Below are 23447 nucleotides of genomic sequence, written 5' to 3'. Positions count from 1 at the left end.
CATTGTTACACAATTAAATTTCCTTCAATCCTACCTGACTTACGTGACTTCTGAAAAGTAAGATAAAGATTCTGCACTAACAGTAGGCCATTAATTTTCAATGCACCAGACAAGCTTTAATCATAGTTTATTTGACATGGAAGTCTGAGGAAAACTAGTCATACCAACAAAGCTTGGGGCAAACAGATGGACTGATACTCAAATACACCTTTTTCCTTTCCCACAGCTTCCCATCTTTTGTTTTAATATTGAGTGAAAATGATAAAACTATCAACAACTAAAATCTGATCTTCCAAGATTCCTAAATACATTAAACAAATTTTTAAGTAGGCACCTCTAAATTAAATTACATTGTAAACACAAGAGCAAGAAATGAATCATAGTCACATGGCTAATTTTCTCACCATTTATACCAGCATGAGATGAAAAACAGCTTCTAACAAGTGTATGCAGGGTTGTTACACTGTGGGGTGGGGCAGATGGATGTGTTACTTTTACCACAGAGCTGTCTAAATAGCTGTAGTATTATTCTACAAATTTAGTAAATAGTTCCAACAAACTTCTCGAATTGGCCCACTTCTAGGTCTTTAAACTGCCTGACATGTGGATGATGCAGTAATCAGATCTAAAACTGGAAGCAATCTTTAAAGCCATCTTCAACAACCCTCTTGGTTTTACTCAGCTGCTGGAGCCAGCTACCTCACCGGGGAAAAAAACAAGTGGCAACACACTTTCCAAACTCTATACAACTTACTCCCTGACCCATATGCCCCAGTTCTTTCAGATTCCTTTAGTTGATGCCTTCTACTGCAGGGGTTCGAAGCAAAGTAACTGGTACCAGTAGGTCTTGCAGCCTAAACTCGAAGGGCCCTTACTGTACCTTGTGTAATGCTAATTCGAAGATCTTCCCCGCCCATTAATAGGCCTCACATGGAGCCCATTAAGGGAAGCTTGTTTAGGGGAGGCTTGCTGGTAGGAAGGCTCACACCTTTTGCTAATTTCTAATTAGGCACTGAGTCACAAGGGTTGCGATGCCCTCCAGCTCTGAAAAGTATACATATACTCTGAGGTAAGGTTTTGCTTTGGGGGCTCTCTCATAAGAAGGACTCTGAATGATTGTATGTTCAGAGCTCCTCTACTGCTGAGAGGTAAAGGCTCTCCAGACCCAGTGATGTATGTTAAGTATATAGCAATATTGCTTTGATTCAGGCAGTAAAGCCCTATCTGTTGGTCTTTATTTCTCTGTATTTTCTGTGAAGTTCAGGGTGCTGACTTTTCCTCTGAACTAGTGAATGACAAATATGTTTAATTAAAGTAAAATTGTTGACCCCTTTAAAAGCTATTTTTCCTTTAAAAGCAAATCAAAGAACCTGTGCTAGCAGCCATCCTGGGTGTGCCAGTGTGGTTGCTATTATACTCTGCTAAAAAGAATGGTAGCACCTAAACAGCAGAGATCACAAAGGTACATACACATAGGAGAAATAATTTCAAATCTATTGCTACATAAATATAAAAACAAATGTCTGTGGACAAGACACTAAGGTGGTTTATATATCTCAAATTATGAACTGAACAAGAGACAAAAGTTTGATGGGGACAGGGGGAAATGAAATTTATATGCACACACAAAATACGCCCCAAATGCTCATGGCATACCTCAGTTGCAATAAAGGTGGGGCGAACATAGAGGCTTGCTGATGTTGAGTATGGAACCCATTCCTGTTCCAATCTCACGAGTTCTTGTATGCATTTTAAAAGTTCTTTCTTGTCAAATTCCTAAAAGGATGGGAAACAAAATAAGGTCACAAGAAAAAAAGAATCAGAATTTTCTCACAGGCATTCAATTCAGCAAGACTTTATTAAGCCTTTGTATGTACCAGGCATTGAGCTAAATAGTGAGTATAAAAGACAAAATGACAACAACAAAAACAATCCCTGCCAATAAGGAGCTTACATTCAAGTAGGAGAAAACAATATGTATACACATATGAAAATATATTTTAAAAAATAAACACAGAGTAACTGGGAGGAGTGGTGAGTACTAATAGATTTAGGAAGAAATTATCTAGACTGTAGGAGCTACACTCCTGACTCCAGCAAATGATATAAAATAGTAATAATACCTTAAATATATACATAGCACTTAAAAAAACCTTTCTTTGAAACAACTCCACAAAGTAGGTAATAAAAAATATATTATCATTCCCATTTTACAGATGTGGAACAGAGGCTCAAAGAGGCCACGTCTTACTCATAATAATGGGGCTAGTATGTCAAAGACCTGGGACTCACTCACACTCAGGGACTTCAAACTTCTAATCCATGATCTTTCCCAGGAGTCATTCACTTTTTGTGTGTCATGAACCTCTTGTGTATCTGGTGAAGCCTATGGATTCCTTCTCAGAATAATGTTTTTAAAGGCATAAAATAAAATAAAATTACAAAGGACACCAATTATATTGATACGAAGTTATCAAAATACTAAAAAAAAAAAAAAGTTCATGGCCCTAAGTTAAGAACTCCTGCCTTAGCCCATGCTGACTCCTAAATCAAAGAGAACAGACCTAAACCATAAACAATATTTTCATGCTCTGCACTTTGGGCCTTAAAACCCAGCAAAAATTATCTCTTTCCAATTCACTGTAATAATGCTTAGTACAATCACCATGACCTAGAACAGAACCCCCATATCAGCTCAGATATACGCTATTACCCTCCAGGTTTCCAGATGACAGCTGCCTTGTGGCAGCATGATTTCACTTCTGTCAAAGGGTTGTAAGCTTTTATAAATTGTGCTTTAAGAGACGGTAATTACCTCTTTGAGGTGAACAAGCCTGAGAAAGATGAACACTCTACAAAGCTTTAAGACATTTAAAACAAAAGACAAAACAAAAACTAGCACACGCTAAAGACAAGTTAAACAGAATTCCTGCACTCATTGATGCTCTAAACTTGTATGTTAGGATAACCTTAAAGAATTTAGAAACTGAGGCAGAGCCCTGGAATATAGCTCTCTGCCTCCAGCTTGGAATGCCACACTCTACAGGCAGATCTTAGAAGATGTATTGTAAGGAGAAGTAAAACTAGTACCATCATAAGACTTATGATTTGGCTAGTACCATCACAAGACATAAGACTTGTGAAAATTTCTCCCAGGAAAAAAATTAGCAAACTAATTTCCTTCACTTTCATGATTCCTAACCCTTTAAGTCCCAAATTAGAAGAGCATATCATGATTTTACTCCTTATAATCTGTCCTAATTGGAGCCTGAATTTGAGCTGCAACTCAGAAACATGAAATAGAAAATAGTATATTCATTTAGTAGGAGGCTATTAGTAATTCTGATATAAAAAATATTCATTTATTGACCTAAGTCCCATCAGAAAATATGAAACTAATAAACTGAAGTGTTGTTTAAACAAAAGTATTTTATTGATTACAAGTTAATGAATAAATGCATTTGCTTAACATTGTTATACTAGCCCCATTAGGGTATGTTAACTAGATTACTAATATCTTGGTTTGTAATATATCAACGCTGATTCAATGACTTCAGTCTAAGAAGATTCTCTTTTCTATAGTAATTTGTAATCCTCGTCTTACCGTATTCTGTTGGAAGATAAAAGTTTACCCACACTAACCAGCAAGGACATTAGAAATTTAGAAGTCAACCCTCTGTTCTCTTGTCTCTGTTGCTGGCATCCCTCAAGCTCTCTGGCTTCTTCCAGAAAAATTATCATAACTTTTTACTGCTATAACATATTTTCCACAAATCTTAAACTATTTTCCAAAAAAACCAACCAAAATATCCTTTCTATGAATCTTGAACTATTTTACAGAGTCTCACTCTTCTTATTAGGATGTATTCTCCTCCCTTCCCCTTTTCCTATTACTGTAGACTTATTTTTCTGTTTCCTTCCAGTAGAACGTAAACACCTGGAGGGCAGGGACTGCTTCATTTTTGTCTTTGCTATACAAAATGCCTGGCACTTTTTTTTTTTTGGCTGATTTCACTAATGTAATTCTCCCTTTTGATAATCCCTCTACTGATTCATACTGGCAACTGCTCTGCCATATCTAAAGCTCAGAGAGTAGCCTGATGTGCTGAGGGGTTAAAAGCACAGGGTCATACTGGGCACTTAATAAGTGGCTGCTGAACTAAAATGAGTGGAATAATTACCTGACACATAAAAACATACTTTTGCAAAGATATCACTCAATTAACCAAGAAGCATTTCTTTACTAGGTTTCTCCCATATGCCTGGCATTATGATACATGCTGGGAATTTGAAACAAAAAGTAAAATAATCTCTACTCTCATGGAGCTTACATTTTAATGGGCAACAAGTTATATAAATATGTATGCAGAACAAGCATAAAGAGAATATGCATTAAGTAGTGTATGATGTCAGGGGTCCCATATAAGTTTACTTTCTAATTTCAGGATACTACCCAGAGCTCGCACGCAGTCCTGAAGGCAAAGATTAGAAGATGCTAGATGAAGTTTTCTTCTTTGATTCAACTACACTTTGGTTTTCTCAGGAAATATACTGTACTATGTAAATCAAGGTTATGGATAGAACTTACTGATAAATCTAAGGAATTCCTAATTATAGGATAGTCCATTTCCCCCAGTTTGTGGCAAAAGGATCTTCTCACTTCCTCAATAAGAGGTGGAAATCCATTAAGGAAGACTACTACCTTAGATATGTTCAAGATGTCTTATAATGAATTCAGCTTACTAGTAAAGAGTAGCCCAGGTTCTATTTTTAAATGTTTCTGCCTACACAGCTTGGGAAAAAAATTTTAAATAATTTAAGACTTTTAACATGTCTATTAGTGTGAATAGCAATCAATCAATATACTGAAAAAGCAATTACATTTTCTATCATTTTTTCTTTTCAATACTATAATTTAAACATATTTTGTAAGTACTTTTAGATTTAGACCAATTACTTTCTTTTTTTGGAGGGGGGCAATTGGGGTTAAGTGACTTGCCGAAGGTCACACAGCTAGTAAGTATATCAAGTGTCTGAGGCCAAATTTGAACTCAGGTCCTCCTGATTCCGAGGCTGGTGCTCAACTCACTATGCCACCTAGCTGCCCCCATCTAATTTCTTTCTTATGTATGGATATAATATATTAGAGTTTGAAGGAAGCTTAGAGGTCATCTAGTTAAACACCTCTATTTTATATATTGGTAAAATTATGTATATATAAGGCTAAATACTTATCCAAGATCAGCAATATCTATTAAGTGGCTGAGCTGGGAACCGAACACTCACTTTTTGACTGCTGATCTGGCTCTCTCTCCTCACTCACTCTCATGAACCCAGACATATACAAACACAAATACTAATCACTGAGAAAAAAGAACAAGATCTGTGATTTCACTGGTAGAGGGAACTGCCGAAAGAGGAAACCCACCTCAGTGCAAGTAACTACCTTCTCTGAAACTTCGAGTCTTAGCAAGCTGTCTAGACTCCAAGGTGTCATAGGGAACCCAGAGGACACTGACATTTTGAACATCCTTTTCTTCCTCCCAATCCCCTTCTTTTCATTATCATTCTAGACTAAAATCAGTGTCTACCTGACAAATCCTTCTGCATGTCTGTGTAGGATTTTTTTTCCTTTTCTTTTATTTCTGCTGGGGTTTTTTTAACTATCTTTCAAAACTTATAGGAAACATAAAAACTCTTACCAATTGTTTTACAGTTAAGAAAAATAGGAATTTCGACTATTATAAAAGTAGAAAGAAAGTTGTGCAAAGCATTAAGAGACTAAGTGACTTAGACTTGCCTAGAGTCACAAAAAGTCATAACTTGAACCCATGTCCTCCTCCCTGTAAGGCTAATTTACTATTCACTAAACCACACAGCCTCCTATTACGCGTTTAGCAAGTGGAATAAATTCACCTCCTAAAGGTTTTTAACTGTCACTTCTTGAGAAGAAAGCAGACAAGAAACAACACCCAGACTAGAACTGCATTTCATTTTGATAATTCCCTACTATGACCCATTTCATCCAAATTCATGTAAATTTATTTGAAATAGTGTACTGGAGACTCTCTGAATAAAAAGGAACATAAACTACTTGACTTACGTACAGGCAAAGTTATCCTTGCTGCAGATCGAAGCATCCTGTCCATGTTGAGGTCTGGTCGAAACAGACGAATTTTTTTATCTACTCCTCGGTATGCCTTCATTCCTTCAAACAACTGAAGTTTAAAGACAATTGAAAATCTATTACCAATGATGATTAGTAAAAAGAGCCCCTGATATCAAAGGACTGACTTCTCAAAGTTTCATGTTTCCTTGGGTATTTAAAGTTGTCTTTCTCTTAAAAAGAGAACAATTATATCTAAGCATGTTGTTATTTAGTCATTTCAATCATGTCCTACTCTTCATGACCCCATTTGGAGTTTTCTTGTCAAAGAACTGGAGTGTGTTTGCCATTTCCTTCTCCAGCCCATTTTACAAATGAGGAACAGAGACAAACAGGGTTACGTGACTTGCCTAGGGTCACACAGCTAGATGAGGCTGGATCTGAAACTCAGGTCTTCCTGACTCCAAGCCAGGCATACCACTCCAGGCTCTACTGCACCAGATAGCTGCCTGTTATGTCTAAGCACAGTGCTAGCCAAATCTGGCCGATAAAAACTGGCACAAGAAAGAAGTCACTACTATTCCCATCAAATTCGAGGAGTTAAGTAGCTATTCTGTCACTTACCTGAGTTCTCCGTTTTCCCTTCCTGTCTATTGATGCTTTCATACTACAGATTCATAGGTACCATACAGCAATGAACACGTATTAAATGCCTACTACATGCCAGACCACAATGCTAGGTGGGAAAAAGATAAAGAAAACCAGGCCCCTATCCTCAAGGAACAGAGAAGACCATTTAAAGGGACTTTGGAGGTCCTCTAGTCCAAACCACTCACTTTACAAATAAGGTTATTGAGACCCAAAGAGTTTAAGTAACCTGTCCAGTGTCACAGATAATAAGGACTGGAAGAAGAATTTGATTCAAGTTATCCTGATACAGGCCCAGGGTTCCACCCACTATGTCATGCTAACTCCATCCATGAGTAGGCTTAATAAAGGAGAGAAAGTGATATAATTTAAAATTTGGATATTTATTAATAGTTCTGACAAGGGAGAATAGGCTAAGACTGTTGGCAAAAATGAAACTCAGGCCTTTCCTGAAATCTCTGAAATCTCTGCTCTATGTCCTTTCTCATATATACTATTAAGTCTCCCATTCCTGTGCCTCTCTGCTGACTTTCCCACATTCTTGGCTTTTACTCTCTCCTAATCTCTCTACTGAACACTATGGCTCTCAAGTCTCTACCAGTATGTTTTAATTATACTAACTGAGCCACTCATAGTGATGACATAGATCTTCAAAAAAACATTTACTCAATACTCCAATAAAGAGAGAGACAGATGGTACACATATCTATTTATATATACTACCTTTTGTGATAGAATGTGATCCTCATGTATGTGTTTACTTTACCAGTCAACCAAAGGATACATTAGTTCCAGCAAAAGACATTTAATCAAACAGTATAAAGAAAAAAGTAACAAGAAGACTACCTTGTGAACGTGGGATGCAGTCCCTTACTGGTCATACCACAGTAGGAGAGGTTACAAACGGAAAACAATAAACCAAGAAATATTGAGGACACACACTTAAGAAGCACATGTGGCCAAGAAACACACATAAAGAGACTCGTGCCAGGAATATATTTGGCCAGGACAAAAGTATAGAGAACACATACATAAAGGACATGTGGACAAGGAATATGGGCAGCCAGGGCAAATTATATATATTTTGAATGCAACATAATTGGTGATGTCCTCAGTAATATAATAGCACTACTCTTATGTGTTTTTTCCTGAGCACTGTGTCTTTAATATCCATTGGATTCATCATCTCTTCTGGGTCTTCATCTACTGGATTCTGGGCATTTCAACTGGCTTATAGCTTCTCTTTATGAGCTTCTGGACTTCATTTCTTCAGAGCTACCTATTAACCAGCTGTGTCGGTGGGCAGAATGGCCTTTGTTTTCTTTGAGTGACTCAGTTTATCTCATCGAGCCTTGCTGGGTGCTGGGCCCCAGGCCCAGAGCCCTGTTAGGTGTGGAACCTTGGTAGGGTCATCTTTGGGGAAGCTCTTCACCTTTCCTCGGTGCCTGCTGCTTCTCTTCCAGGGCAGGAAGCCCAGAGACCCATGCCTAGGAGCAGAGAACTTCCTGTGTGACGATTCATGGGGCTGGCTGAGGAGAGGTGTTGACTCCACCTATTGGGTGTTAACCTAGTCTACGTGGATGTGAACCTCCCATGGTCCTAGGGGGAGGGGCCAACTCAAGAACCAATCAACCCTGGTCATTCAGGCAGTGCTTGATGATGTCAAAAACTCTATAAGAGGAGAGAAGACAGCTTGAAGAGCCCTTTTTTTCTTTCCATTGGAGCCAGAGACGCCTACAGCCGAAGCTGAAGCAGGAGCTGCCGGTAGCAGAGCTGACCCATGTGTGGACTGAGGAGTGCTGAGCAAGGACTTCAGGCCAGTGGGTAATCTTCTTACCGTAGAGGGGAAGCATGTATATGATTTTGCTTTATACCATCATGCTTCTCTGTGGCCTCCTGGTTATTCTTGTGAGGTGGACTTACTGGGCCTGGAAGCTTTTGATCAAAATATCAAAATGGGGGCGCTGGTTTGTGGGTCTGTTACTGTGGAGCTTAAATACATGCTTTAATTCTTCTGCCTTCTACCTAGAGAATTCCTTATATCCTGCGGTTCCAAACCTTTCAGGCATATATATGATTCTCTTTGAAATCATAAATTCTGCCTTCATAATACCCCAGCTCGCTAGGTTGTAGTGACTCAAAATATCTCCCCAACCATGAGTCAACAATTTTAACTTAGGGTCTGGGAAACAAAATCTAGGTAGGCAGAGTGCTCTCAAGCTAAGATTAAGTATTTCCCTTTGATCGCCTGCCTTTTTGACGTTGGGTAATATAATTGTAAATAGAGAGAGGAAATGTGTTGTGAGATCACAAGGCTTTTTTTCTTTCTCTGGAATAAATATGGCTTACATTTAAGCGATGCTTTACAATTTATTTTATATATAATATATTTAAAAAACAGTCTTGTAGTAAATGACTCTTGCTGTGATGATGACTAGGTATTGCAGTGGGTCTGACTCACAAAAGAGCCATGAAAACTCATATTAAAGAAGAAAGAGTCCCTACCAGCTGCAATTCAATAGATAAGGAGCAAATGACTGTGGCAACTAACTGAGAATGGGAGCTCATCAAAGCAAGCAACTCATAGGACAATATTAGCAGTTCTATGGGAAAGCTACATGCATCAGCTTAGGAGGTAAAGAAATATTCCAACTCTGAAACAGCCATTGGTATATAAGAAGTGTCCAGGTAACTTACATTCTCTTCATCACTGGAGTCCTAGGAATCTATGATAAGGCCCACTTGAATATAGAGAGGGAAAAGAGTTATTGTTTTTTTCCCTATGTAGTCTATTTTATTATTTACGTGTGTTCCACTTTGGTCTTTGAGAGAACAAAAAGACAAACAATTTGACCCAAAGAGAGACTTGAAACTGGATACAGCTTTTGGGGAGCTATATTGAAAGGGCCCTAGGAATTTTTGGAATATAATGTCTTTCTATCAATTCCTTCTTATATTTGTTACCATCATGCAAATATGCTGGTGATAATTGTAGATTTTTGCTTCCTCCTATTTTACTAAAACTATCAATTATTTCAATTAGTTTCTTCTTTGGGGTTTTCTAAGGAAACCATCCTCTGAAAATAGGCATAATTTTTCTTACTCTTCTTCAATGTTTACTTTTAAATACAATGTCAAATAGTAAGGAAAGAGAATATTTGTTTTACACTTTAATCAATAACAATCTATTAAATACCTACTATGCAACAGGCACTAGACTAAGTATTAGGGATACAAAGGGCAAAAACTGTCTCTGTTCTTAAAAAGATCATAGATTAACGGGGGAAACAACACACAAACAACTATGTAAAAACAAGAAATATAGAAAATGTATTGGATGTCTTTCAGAGGAAGGCATTAAGGAGGATCAGGAAAGAATTCTTGCAGAAGGTAAGATTTTAGCTGAGACTTAAAGGAATTCAGAAGTAAAGATAATGTAGGAGACAATCCTAGCCATGGAGAACAGCCAAAGACAGCGCATAGCACATAGAAAATGCATGGAGTTGTGAAGTGGAATATCTTTTGTGAGGAAACCAGTGTCTAATAGAGTACATGGAGGGGAATAAGGTGTAAGATGACTGGAAAGGTGGGAAATAGCCAGGGTGTGAAAGACATTGAATGCAAAACAGGTGATTTTGTTTTAGATCCTGGAGGCAAAAGGGAGACATTTGAACTTATTAAGTAGGAGTTGACAGGGGCATATCTGTGTTTTAGGAAGATCACTCTGGTTGTTGACTGGAGGATAAGCAGTACTGATGAGAGACTTGAGGCAAGGAAAACCACCAGAAACCTACTGCAATCACATAGGCATGAGGTAATGAGGCAAAGCAAGGTGAAAGCAATGTCAGAGGGAAAGAAATGAGAGTACATGAAAGATGTTATGAAGGTAGAATCAACAGGATTTGGCAACAAATTAACAATTAGAGGTGAGAGAGAGAGAGGGAGGAGTCAAGGATGACACCTGGGTTGCAAGGCTGAATAACTGGGAGGAAGGTGATGTCATCAACAGTAATAGGTAAGTTAGGAAGAGGGGAGGTTTTGGTGAGAAAAACTAATCATTAAGTTCTGGTTTTGAACATGTTGTATTTGAAGCGTCCAAAGGACTAACAGGCAGGTAGAGATGTGAAAATGGAAGGCAGGAGAGAGGTTGGCACTGGACATACAGATCTGATAATCATCAGCAGAGAGACTGTAATTGAATCCATGGGAGCTGAGGAGATCACCAAGTGAAATGGTATGAAGAGAAAAGAGAACAGGACTCAGAAGAGAGCCCTGGGGAATACTCACAGTAGTAGACATGACCTGGATGAAGACCTAGAAAAGGAGACTGAGAAAGAACAGTCAGACAGTAGGAGAATTATGAAAGAGCAGTGTCACTTTACAAAGAAAAATTTCCTCAGAACAATGGTGCAAGCCTTGTAATGCAATATTATTAATCCTCATCTTACAAATGAGGGAACTGAGAAAGAGAGACAAGGTTAGAGGAGCCAGAACTTTAATTCCAATTTTCTGAATCCAGAGCTAATATTCTTTTCACTTTACCATGACTCCCCTCAAAGAGTAGGACCTCAACATTTTGGAATCCAATCAACCCACTGATTGGTCCTCTTCAAAAAAGAACACACATCATCAACAACAACAACAATAACCACAAAAACAACAATAACACTTGGCAGCCAGTGATTCCTTACTGCTCCTCTGCCACCTTTCATATACTAAACAGGATGAAAGGAGTCGATGTTTGTATATTAAGTAAAAGTGGGCACATGAAATCTTTTGCCAACAATTGAAGGTTTCTAAACATTTTTCTGGAAGGCAAAGAACAAAGGCAATATCAAATCCAGATTTTTCCTATGACCTCAGAAAGGGGTTAGGGCCACTTGTTTTTGTTTTTGTTTTTTTTGGAGGAGGGAAGGCAGGGCAATTGGGGTTAAGTGACTTACCCAAGGTCACACAGCTAGTAAGTGTGTCAAGCATCTAAGGCTGGATTTGAACTCAGGTCCTCTTGACTCCAGGGCCAGCGCTCTACTCACTGTGCCACCTAGCCACCCCTAGGGCCACTTGTATTCCAACAATTTTTAAAAGTGCAGAAACTCAGCGTCTGGCTAGAGTATGGCTCAAATCAGTAATTTTTAAAAACTCTTAAGCATGAAATGTTTACTATATGAGACAGTAAATACAATAATAATCAGAACAGAACATTAGCTCAACAGAAGGCAAATGCAGAAATATTGAAAGTACCATAGTCCACTTACAAACCTATGTCACACTCTCCCACTAACATGTCCAGTGTCCTTGTGGGAGAGTGGTGACATGCATATAGCAACCTAATAAGGAGGCACAAGTGGTTAAAGCCTATGTACTTGGAGTAACTTAAAACTCTAGACTTCACGCCTATACACTAGTGCTCTCTTTTAGAGAAGAGTGTAAAGCTACTTGGTAAAGCCAATTTCCTTGGATCCAGGTATTGAGAATTGGGCTAGAAAACCTGTTCTCCAAATCTGATCTTAAAAGGCCGGCCCGGCTATATATTTAGGATGATAAATGAGACACAGAAAAGGAAGGACGAAAAAAAGCATTTATTAATGTGCCTACTCTGTCTCAGATACTATGCTAAACAATTTACAAATATTATCTCATTTGAGTCTCACAACAACCCTGGGAGGTAGGTACTATTATTATGCTCATTTTATAATCGAGGAAACTGAAGCAGACAAAGGTGAAGTGACTTATTCAGAGTCACATAGCTAGTAGGTATCTAAAGCCAGATTTGAACTCAGGGTATAAGAGAGAGAGAGGAAAAGAAGGAGACTTACTAACTTGGGTACATAAAGAGTTAGTTAATAGAGAGAGGAGACTATCATAACTACAGAAGACTCAAAATTATGGGTGGAGGACAGATTCATTTATACCTTCAGGAAGAATTGGATAAATAATACCATTTTAAGAACATGGGCATATGTCAATGTATACATATGCACACATGCTCATATACATACACACCCTGTCCAAAGGAATGTGAATGGTCTGTGTAAGCAGGAAATTCATAACTTCAAGGATAATCTGCTTGTGATCTTCCCATACAGCCATATATACCACACACACACACACACACACACACACACACTATTCCTGCTTTCTCTAGTTCCTTGAGCTTAAGAGAAGGTAGGCTAAGACCTCCTAAGAAGGTACCACCATCCCCTTTATTTGTAATTTAGGCACAATTTCAACTTGTAAAGAAAACATAAAATAACTATACAAGCTCTATACATTATGAGTTTTCATAGAACGATAGATACAAGTGAAATTTTAAGTCTTCCTTGAAAACTAAAATGAAACACAAGTTGATCAGATCTCTATTTTAATATAAATATTATTCCCCAAACCCTAATAGGTTTCAAAAATATTATTGACTCATCAATCCATAATAAATGTCTTATGTGACTCACCAATCAATCTAAATTCCTTAAATACTTATTATATACCAGGCAGTGTGCTACTGAATATACAAAAACAATAATGAAACAGTCTCTACTGTCAAGGAGTAGACATTCTATCAGAAAGACAACATGTACATGTAAAGGTAAGACAAACTATATGGAAAATAAATACAAGGTAATTTAGAGGATGAGACACTAGCAGCTGTGGGAAACTGGAAAGGCCTCATGCAGGAGATATTTAAGTTGCTTGGGAAGAGACATGGGGAAAGGTAAAGGAGGCGTGCATTTCAGGCATGAGGGCAGCCTCTGCAACATTCCAGAGATGAGGATCAACCTGTTTCCCTTTTTCCATCAACCATTATTGGCCTCCTCAACTCCCCACATGATCAGACTACTATGCCTGATGCATTAGCAGCAAAACTATTCCAGAACCATTCAAGATCATGTCTGGCATCAGAGTTGCCAGCAGTGAAGGTACAGCATACACAGCTTGGGCAAATTAATCTCTGAATGGATACTTTAGGTCAACCACTAGTTGGAGATTCCTATTAAAAGTCAAATAAAAAAGTAGAGAATATTTTATTTCTCAATGGGCTGAAACTAAGTTGCCTTGTACTAATTTTTTTTGTCCTCTCCCCAAATATTTCAACCAAAATTTTTCTTAGCTATTCCCAATATGTTATTTCAGAGGATTTAATATGTGAAAACAATACACACACACACATGCCATAATGAGATGGGGAGGAAAAATTCCTTTCTCAAACCCTTACACTTATAGACTAATAAACTTATGCCTGAAGAAAGACATTAAATTAAATGCCTCTTTAACATTCATAACTATAAATGTTATTACTAATCATAAAAGTATCCAGCTCACTTTGAAATCCAGCCATACTATTTGACTCTGATTTTTCCACAGTAGTAACAGACTGAAAGGCTAAATGACATGTAAAATGTTAATTAGTCACTTTTGGTTAGGTAAATTTCTCTATGAAATTACCTTTCTATTTGCTTTCAATTATTCTTTCATTCTTTATAAAATATACAATTATCTAAAGAATATGTAATGACCTCCTCCTTAATTTGTCTATAAGAAAAAGACTTTAAGTTTAAGAAATTTCCTCAATGAACATCCCAAAAAATGAGAATTTTTTTTAAAAAAGCCTATTGCGCAAAAGCTATTTTAGGATATGCATGCAATGCATCAAAAATAAAGTTAAATATACATGTCATAAAGAATATATTACTTACTTCCACTGCATAGTGAAGGGCTGATGAGCCAGGATGTAATGACAGGTTCTCAAAAGGCTTAATATGAGGCTTTTCCCACCCAAAATTCAAAGACCATTCCACTGTCAGCATGTGATCCGTGAAAACAGACCCAAATACAAGATTATTTGGGTCTGGTTTTTCTTTTAAAATGGTGGCTGGTGTGATGATTATATCTTTAGCCTAAAAGAAAAACAAATAAATAATTTGGGTTTTTTGGTATCATCAGCATCTAATAGAATTTGCTGAAAAAAATCCATCAGATGTATACCTAGTCTTGGCAAATTTCATATTTTAAAAGATAAAGGAGTTCACAATCCAGTTGAGGGATAAGACAAACATGTAGCTGATACAGTATAAATGATTGTAAGTATGGATTCATATAAAGTTCTACTTCAGTGTATCATCACAGGATAAAAGCCTATTCCAGAAGAGTATAAATGGTGGTCAGCAAACCAAAGTTTGTCCAACAGGTAATGATTTTTTAATCCACAGCAATTTGAGAAGGGGTACAATCTCATCATTAAAGGAGGAAAGCACAGAAATAAAATCATGGCTATTGAGTAAAATAATAAGAGAAAACTGAGTCTGTTTTCTGAGGACAAGCCTAGATGAGCACATAGAAGCTTAGGATCAGTAGACCTTTGAGAAGTAATTCTTTGGCCAAGGAACCCATGAAAATGATGCACAATACAAGACCCATTGCAGCTGTCATGACAGCAATAAAATGGCAGAAAAGGGGAAAGTCCTAAGAATTACATAGTTTTTAGATTCTATAAACTTAAATATCCCTGAGTACTTTAAATGTGAACTCTGCCCAACGACCCCAGCAGGAGGGCATGTTACTGGAGAAACTAAGTACTTTTAAATTCTCATAAGAAGGAAGGGAGGAAGGGAGGGAGGAAGGAAGGAAGGAAGGAATAAAGGAAGGAAGGAAGGAAATAGACAATTATTAAGTGCCTTCTCTATATCGGGTACTGTGCTGAGCACTTTAAAAATATTATCTCATTTGATCCTCAGAAGCCTTGAAGATAGGTGCCATTATTTTCCCCATTTTACAGTTCAGAAAGACAGAGATAAATGATTTGCCCAGGTTCACACAACTAGTGTTAGAGGTTGGCTTTGAATTCATACGACTCCAGGCCCAGAACTCTATTCACTGAGCCACTTACATGCTAATTAAAGCAGTTGAGTGATAGAAATTGTAGCTAAATGGAAAGGTGATTCTCAAATTCTACTTGGAAAAACAAATAAAGGAGTTGGTAGAGTTGGTTTTATCAACCTTCAAAGCAACAAGAAACATTATTTCATGCTCCAGTTGGTCATCTCGTATTATAATGCTCATAAGGACTTTTTTTAAAGTCATAAAATTACAAGGTCATGTAATTATCTGTTGCAGAGGGTAAAAACAGAGAACTGTTGTGAAGAACTTGATTAGACCCTCCAAATTAAATTGATCAGCCAACAAACAACTTATTTAACACCTGCCATATATAAGGCCCTATGGTAGGCACCGGGAATACAGGACAAAAAATGAAATAGACCCTATCCCTAAGGAGGTTCCATTCTATCATTGGAGATAGAACATTCAAATACAAGTAGATAGTCTACACAAAATAAATACAAGGTAATTTTGAGAGAAAAGCACTAGCAGCTGGAGAACTTAGGAAAAGTTATATGAAAGTAGTTGTAACTCAGCTAAACTTTGAAGAAAACTAGGGATTCTAAGATGCAGAGATGCGGAAAAAATGAATTACGGGCATGGGACCTCCAGGATCAAACATAAAAGCCTTCATTTGGTATTTAGAATTCTCCATAACCCAGCCCCTTATCAGCAGTCATGTAGTCTTCTTACCTTCACTATCCTCTACACATTCTTCTGGATGTTCCAGCAACACTGTCTATTAAAGAGGGAAGAGAACCACCCAGCTCCTGAGTTACTTGTGGGGAAAGGATAGGGGGGAACATGTAACGGTACTCAGAGCAGGATTTTTTGCTGTTCTTTTCTTAAGTGCCTTTAATGAGTCTGGCTTTTTTTTGAATGGGGCAGGTTTTACGTGGGATTTTTTTTTTGCCTTGGAGTGTTTCTCAGCACTAAGACAATTGAGAGTCATTGATTTATATATGATGTGGTGCTTTCCCACACTCTGGTTTCTCATATCCTAAATGGTGAGCCTCGAGCCCTCAGGGTACTGAACAGGGTATATGTACTAGAAGATTAGCATTTCACTTTTGGGGGTATACTCATTGAAAGGGTGATGAAACTCTAGGCAAGCCACTGAAATAGCACCCCCTGGCTTTGATAACCCAGACAGATAGATGTTGGTGTTTCTCTGTTAACTATGAATTGCGATTTGATCAGACAAGGTATGTCTGTATGTGATTTGTAATTTCTGTTTGTATTTGCCCTGAAGCTCAGGTGGCTGATCTTTTCCCCCTAATCTAAGTGGATGATATATGTATGTTTAATTAAACTGAGATTGTTAACCCTTAAAGTAGCTTTTCTTAGAAAAGCAGATCAAAGAGCCTGTGTTGGCAGCCCTTCCTGTGTGCTGTTGTTGTTGGTCCTAAACAGCCACAGTAGCTGCTAGCTGGATTGTTGTTACAGAAAACGTTAATCTCTATAGCATTCACCTAGTCTGCTACCCACTTTTTTATGCCCCCAGAACCTAGGACAAGTAGGTTCTTAATGAATGCTTATTGAATTGGTTTGGATTGAGTTGGATTAATCTGGATTAGCATATCCAAAAATGCTATAAAAGCTCTGAGTATATGACCAATGATGGCCTTTTTGTATGTCTGTTATCTGAAAACCGACCTACTAATCATGGTTGACTGTCAAGTATGCTGCTGATTACTGAAAAGAGCATTGAATTAAAAGTCAAAAGATCTGGGTTGGATTCCAACCAATGTCATTTATTAACTTTGTGACCTTGGGCAAGATAATTAATTAATATTAAGATAGTAAGTATCAGTTTCCTGATCTGTAGAAATGTGGTTAATAATATCTGTAGTCAGTCAATAAGCATCACTTTGCATCAGTTCATATAGGTCTTCCCATGTTTTTTCTGAAGCCATCATCCCCATCATTTCTTATTGTACAATACTACTCTATCACAATCATATAAAACAACTTGTTCAGCCATTCCCCAATTGATGAGCAGTCAGATTTCTAATTCTTTTTCACCACAAAAAGGACTGCTATAAAATTTTTTTTGTATGTATATATACTGATGTGTGTGTGCGTGCGTGCGTGCGTGTGTGTGTGTGTGTATGTATATATATATATATATATATATATCTTTTCATTTTTAAAAAAATGTTTTTGGGATACAGGCCTAGGTAGTGGTACTGCTTAGTCAGAGGGTATGCACAGGTTCCAAACTGCTTTCCAGAATGGCTGGATCAATCCAAAAATCCAAAACTTCACCGATAGGGCACGGGTGTCCCAATTTTCCCACATTCCCTCCAACATTTGCATTTTCCTTTCCTGTCATGTTAGCCAATCTGATAGGGGTGAGGTGCTACCTCAGAGTTGTTATAATTTGCACTATTCAAATAAGTAGTGATTTAGAACATTTTTTTATATGACTACATATAGCTTTGGGTTTTTTCCATCCAAAAACTGCCTGTTCATATCCTTTGCCCCACATTTATCAAATGGAGAATGATTTGTATTCTTATAAATGACTCAATCTCTATATTTGAGAAATGAGCCCTTTATCAAAGATACTTGTAAAAACAATCCCAGTTTTCTGCTTTCCTTCTGATCTTGGCTGCATTGGTTTTGTTTGTACAAAATCTTTTTTAATTTAATGTAATCAAAATTATCCATTTTTCATACCATAATGCTCTCCATCTCTTGTTTGGTCATGAATTCTTCCCTTATCCATAGATCTGACAGTTAAACTATTCCACGCTTCCCTATTTTGCTTATGATATCATCCTTAATGTCTAGATCGCTTTGTGCCATTTTGACCTTATGTTGGTATAGTATTAATCTGATGAAAGATCTTCCCCACCCATTCAACTGGGCTCAGGTGTGGCTAGGTGGGAAGGCCTGATTATATCTTTGTTCCTAAGTAGTCCCCAAACCCCTTCTTACTAGGTGCTAAGCTGATGTAGGCATGAAGCCCTCAGGGCCCTAAGGTGAGTTGCTAGGACCAGAGCCAATGGTATGTGTGCTGAGCTCTAGTCAGTCAGATGATGGGTAGGACTGTATAAAAAGAGAGCCCAGAACTGGGAGTAGCAGAACAGGACCGGGAGCACCTGAGAGCAGCAGGATTCAAAAGCCAAGAGCCAGCATCGAGAGTGCAGAGCGTAGAGTGCTGAGCAAGAGGGAGTAGCAGAGATCAAGGAACTCTGAGTCACCAGAGCTGCAGGAGAAAGTGCTGAGCTAGGAGAGTTAGGATTCATGAGTGATCTTGTTATAGAGAGGCCATAGCATCAAGGGGAAGCTACAGTGTGGCTTAGTTCCTTGAAATAATATTGTGTTATAGTTTCCTTGTTACTACAGTGAGGTGGGCTTATCAGTTTTGGAATATTGTTGCCACAATATCAAATTGGGGTCATTGGTCTTTGAATTTGATACTCTGGAGTCTAAATAAATGTTATACTTCCTCTGCCTTCTACCTAGAGAATTCCTTATACTTTGCAATTCCAAAACATTCAAGCATGAATTTTGCCTTACTGCTATACTTGGTATACAGTGTGAAATGTTGGTCTATACCTAGTTTCTGCCAAACTGTTTTTCAGTGTTCTCAGCAGTTTTTGTCAAATAGTGAATTCTCGTCCCAAAAACTTGGATCTTTGAGTTTAACAGTAGATAACTATAGTCACTGACTACTGTTATAGTGTAGATAATCTATTCCACTGATACACCATTCTTGTTTCTTAGCCAGTACCAGACTGTTTTGATGATTACTGTTTCGTGATACAGTTTGACATCTGGTATAGCTAGGCCACCTTCCTTTTTTTTTCATTGATTCCTTCAATATTCTTGATCTTTTCTTCTTCCAGATTGATTTTGTTATTTTTCTCTGGCTCTTTAAAATGATTTTTGGTGATTTGTTTGGTATTGATGCTGAATAAGTAAATTAATTTAGATAGAATGATCATTTTTATTGTATTGGCTCAGCCTACCCATGAGCAATTAATATCTTTCCAATTGTTCAGATTTTACTTCATTTGTGTGAAAATTGTTTTGTAATTGTTTTCCTGCATTTATTTTTGCAGGTAAACTCCCAAATATTTCATATTGCCTACAGTTATTTTAAATGGAATTTTTCTTTCTATCTCTTGCTGCTGAATTTTGTTGGCCATACAGAGAAATGTTGATGATTTATGTGGGTTTATTTTGTATCCTGCATCTTTGCTGAAGCTGGTAATTATTGTAATTAGTTTTTTACTTGATTCTCTAGGATTCTCCTTTGTGGAGAGATAGTTTTGTTTCTTCATTGACTATTGTAATTATTTCAATTTCTTTTCCTTCTCTTATTGTTGTAACTGGCATTTCTAGTACAAAGCTGAATAATAGTGGTGATGATGGGCATCTTTGCTTCGCCCTGATCTTATTGAGGTTTCTGACTTATCCCATAACAGATAAATGCTTGCTGATGGTTTTAGGTAGATGTTACCTATAATTTTAAGGAAAGCTCCGTTTATTCATGCGCTTTCTAGTGTTTTTAAAAGGAGTGGGCATTGTATTTTGTCAAAAAGCTTTTTCTAAATCTATTGAGATAATGATATGATTTCTGTCAGTTTTGTTATTGATATGGTCAATTATGCTGATAGTTTTCCTAATATTGAACTAGCCCTGCTTTCCTGGTATAAATCCCACCTGGACAGAATTCATGATTTTTGAGATATAGTGCTCTACTCTCCTTGATAGTATTTTATTTAAAATTTTTGCATCAATATTCAATAGGGAAATTTTATTGTAGTTTTCTTTCTGTTTTTGCTCTTCTGGGTTTAGGTATCATCACCATATATGTATCATGAAAGGAATTTGGAAGGACTTCTTCTTTCCTTATTTTTCCAAATAGTTTATATAGTATTGAAATTAATTTTTCTTTAAATATTTAGTAGAATCCACTTATGAATCCATCTGGTCCTAGTGACTTTTTCTTAGGGAGCTCATTGATGGCTTATTCAATTTCTTTTTTTTTCTTTTTGGCAGGGCAATTGTGGTTAAGTGACTTGCCCAAGGCCACACAGCTAGTACATGTGTCAAGTGTCTGAGGCTGGATTTGAACTCAGGTCCTCCTGACTCCAGGGCTGGTGCTCTACTCACTGAGCCACCTAGCTGCCCCAGCTTATTCAATTTCTAAGAAATATTTAAGCACTCTATTTCCTCTTCTGTTAATCCAGGCAATTTATATTTTTGTAAATAGTCACCCATTTCACTTAGAATGTCAGATTCATTGGCATATAATGGGGCAAAATAGCTCCTAATGATTGTTTTAATGTCCTTTTCATTTTTGATACTGATTATTTGGTTTTCTTCTTTTTTTAATCAAATCAAAACTGATCTATCTTTTACTGGGTTTTTTTTCATAAAGCCAGTTATCTACTAGTTCAATGGGTTTCTTGCTTTCAATTTTATTAATCTCTCCTTTGATTTTCAGGATTTCCAATTGATGTTTTATTGGGGGTTTTTAATTTATTCCATTTTTTTTAGTTGCATGCCTAACTTGTAGATCTGCTCTTTCTCAATTTTATTCATATAAGCATTTAGAGATATTAATTTTCCCCTAAGCACTGCTTTGGCTGCATCCCATAAATGTTGGCATGTTGTCTCATTGTTGTCATTCTCTTTAAGGAAATTGTTTCTATGATTTGTTCTTTAATCTGTGCATTTTTAGGATTAGATTATTTAGTTTCCAATCAATTTCTAATCTATGTTTCCTCATCCTTTTGTTGAATATAATTTTTACTGCATTATGTTCTTAAAAGGATGCATTTAATCTTTCCACTTTTCTGCATTTGGTTATAAGGTTTTTATATCCTAATACATGGTCAATTTTTGTTTCGGTGCCATGTGACGCTGAGAAAAAGATATATTCCTTTCTAGTTCCATCCAGTTTTTTCCAAAGTTCTATCAGATCTAACATTTCTAAAATTCTATTCATCTCCTTAACTTCTTTCTTGTTTACTCTGTGGTTGGATTTACCTAGTTCTGACAGAGGGAAGCTGAGGTCCCCCATTATAATAGTTTTACTTTCCATTTCTTCCTGTAACTGATTTTAACTTTTCCTTTAAGAATATGGATGCTCCAGAAAAAGAACAATAGTCTGAATGCAGATTGAAGCATACTATTTACTCTCTCTTTTGTTTGTTTCTTCTTTCTCATGGTTCCTCCCATTGGTTCTAATTCTTCTTCACAGCATAACTAATGTGAAAATATGTTTAATATGAATGTATATGTAGAGCCTATATCAGATTATACACAGTCTTTGGGTGGCAGAAGGGAGGAGGAGGGGGAGAAAATCTGGAACTCAAAATCTTATGGAAGTGAATGTTGAAAACTAAAAACAAATAAATTAATATTAAAAAATAAAAATATATCTTCCCCCTCCAAAAAACAAAATTTGGAAACAATACCATTTGGTCCATTGATCTTTAGTATTGATTTTATTTAATTGTCTTTTGCTTTTAGCAAAATATATTGCTTATCTCTTTTACTTAGATCTATTTTTGCTTTTGCTTTGTCTGAGATCATGACTGCTACTCCTTTTTTTTCTTCAGATGAAACATAATAGATTCTGCTCCATACCTTTACCTTTACTCTGTGCATGTTTCTCTGCTTCAAGTGTTTCTTGTAAACAACATATTGTAGAATTCTGGTTTTTAATCCACTTTCATATCCACTTCTGTTTTATGAGTTCATTTATTCACATTCACAGTTATGATTATTATGTATTTTCTTCCATCCTATGTTTCCTTGCCTCTCCCTCTCCCTCCCTCCCTCCCTCTTTCTCTCTCTCCCCTGTCCCATCTCAAAAGAGAGAGAGGGGTCCCACCTCAAAAGTATTTTGCTTCTGAACACTATGCCCCCAATCTGCCCACTCTTCTATCAGTAACCATTTTATCCCCTTTCCCTCCTACTTCCCTGTAAGTTAAGACAGATTCATTTCTATACCCAGCTGAGTGTGTATATTACTCCCTCTTTAAACTCATTTTGATGAGAGTAAGGTTCAAGCATTGCCCACTAGCCCCCATCTTCCCTTCCACCATAAAAGGTCTTCTGTACCTCTTTTATGTAAGATAATTTAGCGATTCTACTTGTCCCTTCCCCCTTCTCTCAGTGCATCCCTCTTTCTCATACCTTAATTTTATTTTTTTGGATGTCATCCCATCATAGTCCACTCACATCCATCCCCACTTTCTATGTATACTCCTTCTAACTGTCCTAATAATGAGAAAGTTCTTAGGAGTTACAGTATCATCTTCCTACGTAGAAATGCAACAAGTTTAGCCTCATTGAATCCATTATTATTTCTCCTTAATGTTTACCTTTTTATGTTTCTTTTGAGTCTTGCGTTTGAGTGTCAAATTTTCTATTCAGCTCTGGTCTTTTCATCAAGAATGCCTGAAAGTCCTCTATTTCATTGAGTATCCATTGAAAGATTGGACTGTTTTGCTGGATAGGTTATTCTTAGTAGTAATCTAGCTCCTTTGTCCTCTGGAATATCACATTCCAAGCCCTCCAGTTCTTTAATGTGAAGCTGCTAAATTCTGTGTTATCCTGACTGTGGCTCCATAATTGAATTGTTTCTTTCTGGATGCTTACAATATTTTCTCCTTGACCTGGGAGCTCTGGAATTTAGCTATAATATTCCTGAGTGTTTTCATTTTGGGATCTCTTTCAGAAGCTGGTGAATTCTTTCAATTTCTATTTTACCCTGTGGTTCCAAAATATCAGTGCAGTTTTCACTAATGATTTCTTGAAATAATTTCTTTTTGACCATGGCTTTAAGGTAGTC

At 37.1% G+C, this 23447-nt stretch overlaps 1 protein-coding gene across 1 annotated transcript in view; it reads right to left on the bottom strand.

Moving 5' to 3' along the window:
* The window catches only part of BCAT1 (branched chain amino acid transaminase 1), a 100236-nt gene that overhangs the window by 52675 nt on the left and 24114 nt on the right, over positions 1–23447 (bottom strand). Inside the window, exons 4-6 of the mRNA XM_036760660.1 lie at positions 14446–14646; positions 6108–6218; positions 1657–1776 (exon numbers count right to left, since the gene is read on the bottom strand). Of these exons, the coding sequence (XP_036616555.1) occupies positions 1657–1776; positions 6108–6218; positions 14446–14646 (432 nt within the window). The remainder of the gene's footprint in view (positions 1–1656; positions 1777–6107; positions 6219–14445; positions 14647–23447) is intronic.

Source organism: Trichosurus vulpecula, chromosome 5 (assembly GCF_011100635.1).
Source record: "Trichosurus vulpecula isolate mTriVul1 chromosome 5, mTriVul1.pri, whole genome shotgun sequence".
Lineage (NCBI taxonomy): Eukaryota > Metazoa > Chordata > Mammalia > Diprotodontia > Phalangeridae > Trichosurus > Trichosurus vulpecula.
This window is presented reverse-complemented; position numbering and strand designations above follow the sequence as displayed.